Source organism: Salvelinus fontinalis, unplaced genomic scaffold (genome assembly GCF_029448725.1).
Source record: "Salvelinus fontinalis isolate EN_2023a unplaced genomic scaffold, ASM2944872v1 scaffold_1593, whole genome shotgun sequence".
NCBI classification, from domain to species: domain Eukaryota; kingdom Metazoa; phylum Chordata; class Actinopteri; order Salmoniformes; family Salmonidae; genus Salvelinus; species Salvelinus fontinalis.
In genome coordinates, this window is record NW_026601802.1 from 96 (window position 1) to 11,965 (window position 11,870).

An 11,870-nucleotide genomic window follows, 5' to 3' on the forward strand; every position below is an offset into this window, starting at 1 on the left:
TTCTCTGCTGTGTGTCAGGAGCTCTAATGTATTCTGTCACACTAAAGCACTTCAGGCTTGTAACTGGAAGTGGAATCCACACCCTGTACCTGACTAAGCTCCCTTTCCATTTTGTGTTCTACTCTTTATTTCATTCAATTCCACCCAATATATTTGTTTATTCATTCATTCACTCATTCATTTATTCATTAATGTATTCAATCGAGTCAGTCAGTGAGTCAATCATCTTTTTATTAATGAATTCCTTCATCTGTTCAATTCATCCATCCATCCTATCATTCATACGCCCTAGAAAGCATGGCACCTCTCAGCATCAAATACTTTCCTCCTGAAGATAATTCACACAGCATCTCATATCATGCCTCACACATTGAAATGGAGGATATATTCTCTCTTTTGGATGATTGATGTGACATTGGACAGGACAGACAGGCCGTCATTGGACAGGACAGACAGGCCATCATTGGACAGGACAGACAGGCCGTCATTGGACAGGACAGGACAGCAGTGTTAAATCCCAATGTGTCACACAGACCCGGGAGTGCCACACAGACCCGGGAGTGCCAGGCCTATTTATGGCTCAGATACGGTGGCTGGCATGGGTCCCACTGTGAAGTCTGTACTGTCTAGACACATTCATTGACATGCAAATCACAGACAGGGACACGGAACCCATTTAGGGCTCATCATAATTCTTTGCTGGTAGTCTCTCTGTGACACTTCAATTTTGGAAAGTCATTTTTATAGTCTGGATTCAGGCAATAAATAATAACAAGTGTGTATTATACGCAAGTGAGATTAAGATTTTTTGTTGTTGTTGCATATCCCTGTCACGCCCTGACCATAGATTGCTTTGTATGTCTATGTTTTGTTTGTTCAGGGTGTGATGTGGGTGGGAATTCTATGTTGTATATCTAGGTTGTCTTTTTCTATGTGTTTGGCCTAGTATGGTTCTCAATCAGAGGCAGGTGTCAGTCGTTGTCTCTGATTGGAAGCCATATTTAGGTAGCCTGTTTTCCTTTGTGTTTGGTGGGTAGTTGTATCCTGTGTTAGTGTTTTCACCATACGGGACTGTTTCGGGTTTGTTTGTACCTTTGTTATTTCGTTCAGTGTTCTGTTTGATTTAATAAAAATATCAATATGGACACTTACCACGCTGCGTATTGGTCCGATCCTTGCTACTCCTCGTCAGACGAAGAGGACGAAACCCGTTACAATCCCAACTCCCCCTGAGAGTAGGGTCACGGCCAGGGTCAGCCATTATCACACACACACACACACACACACACACACACACACACACACACACACACACACACACACACACACACACACACACACACACACACACACACACACACACACACACACACACACACACTGACCTTGACTAGGCAGGCGTTGGTCACCACCTGTTTGGGGTCCACCACGTCCACCAGGGGCTCTCTCATGGCCACGTTACGGATGCAGGTCATGTCAAAACCATACACGTTCTCCCACCCTGAATACACACACACACTCATATATGAGCAAATCTGGTACACTCTGTGTCTGAAGTGGTGGTCATCACACAACCTATCTCTCTCTCTCTCTAAGTGGTGGTCATCACACAACCTATCTCTCTCTCTCTCTAAGTGGTGGTCATCACACAACCTATCTCTCTCTCTCTATAAGTGGTGGTCATCACACAACCTCTCTCTCTCTCTCTCTCTCTCTAAGTGGTGGTCATCACACAACCTCTCTCTCTAAGTAGTGGTCATCACACAGCCTCTCTCTCTCTAAGTGGTGGTCATCACACAGACTCTCTCTCTCTCTCTCACTCAGTGATGGTCATCACACAGACTCTCTCTCTCTAAATAGTGGTCATCACACAGCCTCTCTCTAAGTGGTGGTCATCACACAGACTCTCTCTCTCTCTCTCTCGCTCTCTCTCTCTCTCTCTCTCTCTCACTCAGTGATGGTCATCACACAGACTCTTTCTCTCTCAGTGATGGTCATCACACAGACTCTCTCTCAGTGTTGGTCATCACACAGACTCTCTCTCAGTGGTGGTCATCACACAGACTTTCTCTCTCTCAGTGGTGGTCATCACACAGACTCTCTCTCTCTAAGTGGTGGTCATCACACAGACTCTCTCAGTGGTGGTCATCACACAGACTCTCTCTCAGTGGTGATCATCACACAGACTCTCTCGGTGGTGGTCATCACAAAGACTCTCTCTCAGTGGTGGTCATCACACAGACTTTCTCTCAGTGGTGGTCATCACACAGACTCTCTCTCAGTGGTGGTCATCACACAGACTCTCTCAGTGGTGGTCATCACACAGACTCTCTCTCTCTCAGTGGTGGTCATCACACAGACTCTCTCTCAGTGGTGGTCATCACACAGACTCTCTCTCAGTGGTGGTCATCACACAGACTCTCTCAGTGGTGGTCATCACACAGACTCTCTCTCAGTGGTGGTCATCACACAGACTCTCTCTCAGTGGTGGTCATCACACAGACTCTCTCTCAGTGGTGGTCATCACACAGACTCTCTCTCAGTGTTGGTCATCACACAGACTCTCTCAGTGGTGGTCATCACACAGACTCTCTCTCAGTGGTGGTCATCACACAGACTCTCTCTCAGTGGTGGTCATCACACAGACTCTCTCTCAGTGGTGGTCATCACACAGACTCTCTCTCTCTCTCTCTCTCTCTAAGTGGTGGTCATCACACAGACTCTCTCTCAGTGGTGGTCATCACACAGACTCTATTGACACTGTGTTGGATTGGAAGAGTGTCTCTTGTTTTAGATTGAGATTAAAGCTGTTATTCTCTATTTGCTGCCTAGGATCGATAACAACCCTCAGAAACAGTGGAAAGATAGCACAGCTCTACAGTTGCCAAAAACGGGGGCTCAGTCCTTCCACCTTCCCTTAGTGTGTCTATCTGGTGTTCCTCTAGTGAGAGACAGGGGCCTTAAATACTATTTTACTATGTCTGGCAGCCTTGTATTATAGGTCTACTTCAGTTAGGGTTAAGAACAGAGCAGACAGGCTCTCCCTCTCTTCCCTCCATCCCTCCTCTACACAGCTCTCTGTAGTCTAGTCCAACCCAGAGGCTGGAGGAGAGAGCCTACTGGAAGAGGGAGAGGATAGAATACCTCCAGCATACATACAGTACACACAGTAGCTAAGAAACAGAGACGGAAGGATGTTCTCACAGTGTATCTTGAAGTCCTTGTACTGCCTGTCCTCGATGGCCACCACATACAGGGCAGCCTTGTCAGGAAACATCAGCCCTCCAGGCTTCTGAATGTGAGAGGAGACACCAACATACATTTAGTTGAGATACACCTCATAGAGAATAGAGTCATCCTACAGTCACATGCATTGTCTGCACACCTGGCATCCTGTATGTAACATTAGCTCATACCCGGTCTAAAACCCTGAAGCAGTAACACTGGTTAGAAACCAGATCGTCCTCTCGCTGGGCGCTGTAAGCAGGACCTTAGTCGATATGTGGATGCACACACACACACACACACACACACACACACACACACACACACACACACACACACACACACACACACACACACACACACACACACACACACACACACACACACACACACACACACACACACACACATGCACACACATACATGCACACACACATCCACACACATAATTGCACACATACATGCATGCATGTACAGGTGTAGGATCTTCATTTGATCTAAAAATTATCCTGCAGCAACAGAATTTGAACGTTTAGTCCATAATGTTGCTTGATTGGTGGTTAGGCTATTAGCTGTACAAAGTAGGCTCCATGAAAAGTGCAATACTGTTAATATAACCGTGTGTTAGTGTGGGTTTTCACTGAATTTTTGTCAATCTTCAAAGCTCATCTGCATTTCCTCTCTCTCTCTCTCTCTCTCTCACACACACACACACCCATACAACAAAAACAAACACACAAGCTTACTAGCCATTTGTCCCTGGCAAAGATGACCGTATTGAGCATAGACTCGTAGAAGAGACAGTAGCCCATCCACTCTGAGATGATGATGTCAACCTTCTCCACTGGCAGTTCCACCTCCTCCACCTTCCCATTGAGGATGGTGATGACTGAAGGACAGGACACAGAATGTCACTCACAACACACACTCCACTAAACACTAAACACTTCACTATACTAAACACTAAACACTTCACTATACTAAACACTAAACACTCCACTACACTAAACACTAAACACTCCACTACACTAAACACTTCACTACACTAAACACTTCACTATACTAAACACTAAACACTCCACTACACTAAACACTTCACTACACTAAACACTAAACACTCCACTACACTAAACACCCCACTCCACTACACTAAACACTCCACTACACTAAACACTCCACTCCACTACACTAAACACTCCACTCCACTACACTAAACACTAAACACTTCACTACACTAAACACTAAACACTAAACACTTCACTACACTAAACACTAAACACTCCACTACACTAAACACTCCACTACACTAAACACTAAACACTCCACTACACTAAACACTCCACTCCACTACACTAAACACTCCACTACACTAAACACTCCACTCCACTACACTAAACACTCCACTCCACTACACTAAACACTAAACACTTCACTACACTAAACACTAAACACTAAACACTTCACTACACTAAACACTAAACACTCCACTACACTAAACACTCCACTCCACTACACTAAACACTCCACTACACTAAACACTCCACTACACTAAACACTCCACTACACTAAACACTCCACTACACTACACTAAACACTTCACTACACTAAACACTTCACTACACTAAACACTAAACACTCCACTACACTAAACACTAAACACTCTACTACACTAAACACTAAACACTCCACTACACTAAACACTTCACTATACTAAACACTAAACACTAAACACTAAACACTTCACTACACTAAACACTAAACACTAAACACTTCACTACACTAAACACTAAACACTCCACTACACTAAACACTTCACTACACTAAACACTAAACACTCCACTACACTAAACACTCAACACTCCACTCCACTAAACACTAAACACTCCACTACACTAAACACTAAACACTTCACTACACTAAACACTAAACACTCCACTCCACTCCACTAAACACTCCACTACACTAAACACTAAACACTAAACATTCCACTACACTAAACACTCCACTACACTAAACACTAAACACTCCACTCCACTCCACTCCACTAAACACTCCACTCCACTCCACTAAACACTCCACTCCACTACACTAAACACTAAACACTAAACACTCCACTCCACTAAACACTCCACTCCACTCCACTAAACACTCCACTAAACACTCCACTAAACACTCCACTACACTAAACACTAAACACTCCACTCCACTCCACTAAACACTCCACTCCACTAAACACTCCACTCCACTACACTAAACACTAAACACTAAACACTCCACTCCACTCCACTAAACACTCCACTAAACACTCCACTAAACACTCCACTACACTAAACACTAAACACTCCACTCCACTCCACTAAACACTCCACTCCACTACACTAAACACTAAACACTAAACACTCCACTCCACTCCACTAAACACTCCACTCCACTCCACTAAACACTCCACTAAACACTCCACTAAACACTCCACTACACTAAACACTAAACACTCCACTCCACTCCACTAAACACTCCACTCCACTAAACACTCCACTCCACTACACTAAACACTAAACACTAAACACTCCACTCCACTCCACTAAACACTCCACTCCACTCCACTAAACACTCCACTAAACACTCCACTAAACACTCCACTACACTAAACACTAAACACTCCACTCCACTCCACTAAACACTCCACTCCACTACACTAAACACTAAACACTAAACACTCCACTCCACTCCACTAAACACTAAACACTCCACTACACTAAACACTAAACACTAAACACTCCACTCCACTCCACTAAACACTCCACTCCACTCCACTAAACACTCCACTAAACACTCCACTAAACACTCCACTACACTAAACACTAAACACTCCACTCCACTCCACTAAACACTAAACACTCCACTACACTAAACACTAAACACTAAACACTCCACTCCACTCCACTAAACACTCCACTCCACTCCACTAAACACTCCACTAAACACTCCACTAAACACTCCACTACACTAAACACTAAACACTCCACTCCACTCCACTAAACACTCCACTCCACTACACTAAACACTAAACACTAAACACTCCACTCCACTCCACTAAACACTAAACACTCCACTACACTAAACACTAAACACTTCACTACACTAAACACTAAACACTCCACTCCACTAAACACTAAACACTCCACTACACTAAACACTAAACACTCCACTCCACTACACTAAACACTTCGCTACACTAAACACTAAACACTCCACTACACTAAACACTAAACACTAAACACTCCACTACACTAAACACTAAACACTACACTATACTAAACACTAAACACTCCACTACACTAAACACTTCACTACACTAAACACTAAACACTCCACTACACTAAACACTAAACACTCCACTCCACTAAACACTTCACTACACTAAACACTAAACACTCCACTCCACTAAACACTCCACTACACTAAACACTTCACTACACTAAACACTAAACACTCCACTACACTAAACACTAAACACTCCACTCCACTAAACACTTCACTACACTAAACACTAAACACTTCACTACACTAAACACTAAACACTTCACTATACTAAACACTAAACACTCCACTACACTAAACACTTCACTATACTAAACACTAAACACTTCACTACACTAAACACTAAACACTCCACTACACTAAACACTTCACTCCACTAAACACTTCACTACACTAAACACTAAACACTCCACTACACTAAACACTAAACACTCCACTCCACTAAACACTCCACTACACTAAACACTAAACACTTCACTACACTAAACACTAAACACTTCACTATACTAAACACTAAACACTCCACTACACTAAACACTTCACTATACTAAACACTAAACACTCCACTACACTAAACACTAAACACTCCACTCCACTAAACACTAAACACTCCACTCCACTACACTAAACACTCCACTACACTAAACACTAAACACTCCACTATACTAAACACTAAACACTCCACTCCACTAAACACTCCACTATACTAAACACTAAACACTTCACTACACTAAACACTAAACACTCCACTCCACTAAACACTCCACTACACTAAACACTAAACACTCCACTACACTAAACACTTCACTATACTAAACACTCCACTACACTAAACACTTCACTACACTAAACACTAAACACTAAACACTACACTATACTAAACACTAAACACTCCACTACACTAAACACTCCACTCCACTAAACACTCTACTACACTAAACACTAAACACTTCACTACACTAAACACTAAACACTCCACTCCACTAAACACTCTACTACACTAAACACTAAACACTTCACTACACTAAACACTTCACTATACTAAACACTCCACTACACTAAACACTTCACTATACTAAACACTCCACTACACTAAACACTAAACACTCCACTACACTAAACACTAAACACTTCACTATACTAAACACTAAACACTCCACTACACTAAACACTTCACTACACTAAACACTAAACACTCCACTACACTAAACACTAAACACTTCACTATACTAAACACTAAACACTCCACTACACTAAACACTTCACTACACTAAACACTAAACACTCCACTACACTAAACACTTCACTACACTAACCACTTCACTACACTAAACACTAAACACTCTACTACACTAAACACTAAACACTTCACTACACTAAACACTAAACACTCCACTACACTAAACACTTCACTATACTAAACACTCCACTACACTAAACACTTCACTATACTAAACACTCCACTACACTAAACACTCCACTACACTAAACACTAAACACTTCACTACACTAAACACTAAACACTCCACTCCACTAAACACTAAACACTCCACTAAACACTAAACACTCCACTCCACTAAACACTAAACACTCCACTAAACACTAAACACTCCACTACACTAAACACTTCACTACACTAAACACTAAACACTTCACTCCACTCCACTAAACACTCCACTACACTAAACACTAAACACTACACTATACTAAACACTAAACACTCTACTACACTAAACACTTCACTATACTAAACACTAAACACTCTACTACACTAAACACTAAACACTCTACTACACTAAACACTTCACTATACTAAACACTAAACACTCCACTACACTAAACACTAAACACTCTACTACACTAAACACTAAACACTCTACTACACTAAACACTTCACTACACTAAACACTTCACTATACTAAACACTAAACACTCCACTACACTAAACACTAAACACTCTACTACACTAAACACTAAACACTCCACTACACTAAACACTAAACACTCTACTACACTAAACACTAAACACTCCACTCCACTAAACACTCCACTACACTAAACACTAAACACTCCACTACACTAAACACTAAACACTCTACTACACTAAACACTAAACACTCCACTACACTAAACACTTCACTATACTAAACACTAAACACTCCACTACACTAAACACTTCACTATACTAAACACTAAACACTCCACTCCACTAAACACTCCACTATACTAAACACTAAACACTCCACTACACTAAACACTTCACTATACTAAACACTAAACACTCCACTACACTAAACACTTCACTACACTAAACACTAAACACTAAACACTCCACTACACTAAACACTTCACTACACTAAACACTAAACACTAAACACTCCACTACACTAAACACTAAACACTCCACTATACTAAACACTAAACACTCCACTACACTAAACACTTCACTATACTAAACACTAAACACTCCACTACACTAAACACTTCACTACACTAAACACTAAACACTAAACACTCCACTACACTAAACACTTCACTACACTAAACACTAAACACTTCACTACACTAAACACTAAACACTAAACACTTCACTACACTAAACACTAAACACTTCACTACACTACACTAAACACTAAACACTAAACACTAAACACTCCACTACAATAAACACTAAACACTCCACTACACTAAACACTTCACTACACTAAACACTAAACACTAAACACTCCACTACACTAAACACTAAACACTCCACTACACTAAACACTAAACACTCCACTACACTAAACACTAAACACTCCACTACACTAAACACTTCACTACACTAAACACTAAACACTAAACACTCCACTACACTAAACACTAAACACTCCACTACACTAAACACTAAACACTCTACTACACTAAACACTCCACTACACTAAACACTCCACTACACTAAACACTAAACACTTCACTACACTAAACACTAAACACTCAACTACACTAAACACTCCACTATACTAAACACTAAACACTTCACTATACTAAACACTAAACACTCCACTACACTAAACACTTCACTACACTAAACACTAAACACTCCACTACACTAAACACTTCACTACACTAAACACTAAACACTCCACTACACTAAACACTTCACTACACTAAACACTAAACACTAAACACTCCACTACACTAAACACTAAACACTTCACTACACTAAACACTAAACACTCCACTACACTAAACACTCCACTACACTAAACACTAAACACTCCACTACACTAAACACTTCACTACACTAAACACTAAACACTAAACACTCCACTACACTAAACACTAAATACTCCACTACACTAAACACTTCACTACACTAAACACTAAACACTTCACTACACTAAACACTAAACACTAAACACTTCACTACACTAAACACTAAACACTTCACTACACTACACTAAACACTAAACACTAAACACTAAACACTCCACTACACTAAACACTAAACACTCCACTACACTAAACACTTCACTACACTAAACACTAAACACTAAACACTCCACTACACTAAACACTAAACACTCCACTACACTAAACACTCCACTACACTAAACACTAAACACTTCACTACACTAAACACTAAACACTCCACTACACTAAACACTCCACTACACTAAACACTAAACAATCCACTATACTAAACACTAAACACTTCACTATACTAAACACTAAACACTCCACTACACTAAACACTTCACTACACTAAACACTAAACACTCCACTACACTAAACACTAAACACTAAACACTCCACTACACTAAACACTCCACTACACTAAACACTCCACTATACTAAACACTAAACACTCCACTATACTAAACACTAAACACTTCACTATACTAAACACTAAACACTCCACTACACGAAACACTTCACTACACTAAACACTAAACACTCCACTACACTAAACACTAAACACTAAACACTCCACTACACTAAACACTTCACTACACTAAACACTAAACACTCCACTACACTAAACACTAAACACTCCACTCCACTACACTAAACACTCCACTACACTAAACACTAAACACTCCACTACACTAAACACTAAACACTAAACACTCCACTACACTAAACACTTCACTACACTAAACACTAAACACTCCACTCCACTACACTAAACACTCCACTCCACTACACTAAACACTCCACTACACTAAACACTAAACACTCCACTATACTAAACACTAAACACTCCACTCCACTAAACACTTCACTATACTAAACACTAAACACTCCACTACACTAAACACTAAACACTCCACTATACTAAACACTAAACACTTCACTACACTAAACACTAAACACTCCACTACACTAAACACTCCACTACACTAAACACTAAACACTCCACTCCACTAAACACTCCACTACACTAAACACTAAACACTTCACTACACTAAACACTAAACACTAAACACTCCACTACACTAAACACTAAACACTCCACTACACTAAACACTAAACACTCTACTACACTAAACACTCCACTACACTAAACACTCCACTACACTAAACACTAAACACTTCACTACACTAAACACTAAACACTCCACTACACTAAACACTCCACTATACTAAACACTAATCACTTCACTATACTAAACACTAAACACTCCACTACACTAAACACTCCACTCCACTACACTAAACACTCCACTACACTAAACACTCCACTATACTAAACACTAAACACTCCACTCCACTAAACACTTCACTATACTAAACACTAAACACTCCACTACACTAAACACTAAACACTCCACTATACTAAACACTAAACACTTCACTACACTAAACACTAAACACTCCACTACACTAAACACTCCACTACACTAAACACTAAACACTCCACTCCACTAAACACTCCACTACACTAAACACTAAACACTTCACTACACTAAACACTAAACACTAAACACTCCACTACACTAAACACTTCACTACACTAAACACTAAACACTCCACTCCACTACACTAAACACTCCACTCCACTACACTAAACACTCCACTACACTAAACACTAAACACTCCACTATACTAAACACTAAACACTCCACTCCACTAAACACTTCACTATACTAAACACTAAACACTCCACTACACTAAACACTAAACACTCCACTATACTAAACACTAAACACTTCACTACACTAAACACTAAACACTCCACTACACTAAACACTCCACTACACTAAACACTAAACACTCCACTCCACTAAACACTCCACTACACTAAACACTAAACACTCCACTACACTAAACACTAAACA

General features: G+C 40.6%; 1 protein-coding gene across 1 annotated transcript; it reads right to left on the reverse strand.

Annotated features, from left to right (window-relative positions):
• Positions 1 to 547: 547 nt before the first annotated feature.
• On the reverse strand, positions 548 to 4,260 carry LOC129849635 (protein arginine N-methyltransferase 8-like). The gene is made up of 4 exons (XM_055916466.1): positions 3,972 to 4,260; positions 3,205 to 3,292; positions 1,386 to 1,501; positions 548 to 1,229 (listed from the first exon to the last, which is right to left on the reverse strand). Exons 1-4 carry the CDS (start codon positions 4,035 to 4,037, stop codon positions 1,212 to 1,214), a joined length of 288 nt encoding a protein of 95 aa, XP_055772441.1. The 5' UTR covers positions 4,038 to 4,260; the 3' UTR covers positions 548 to 1,211.
• Positions 4,261 to 11,870: the final 7,610 nt, after the last annotated feature.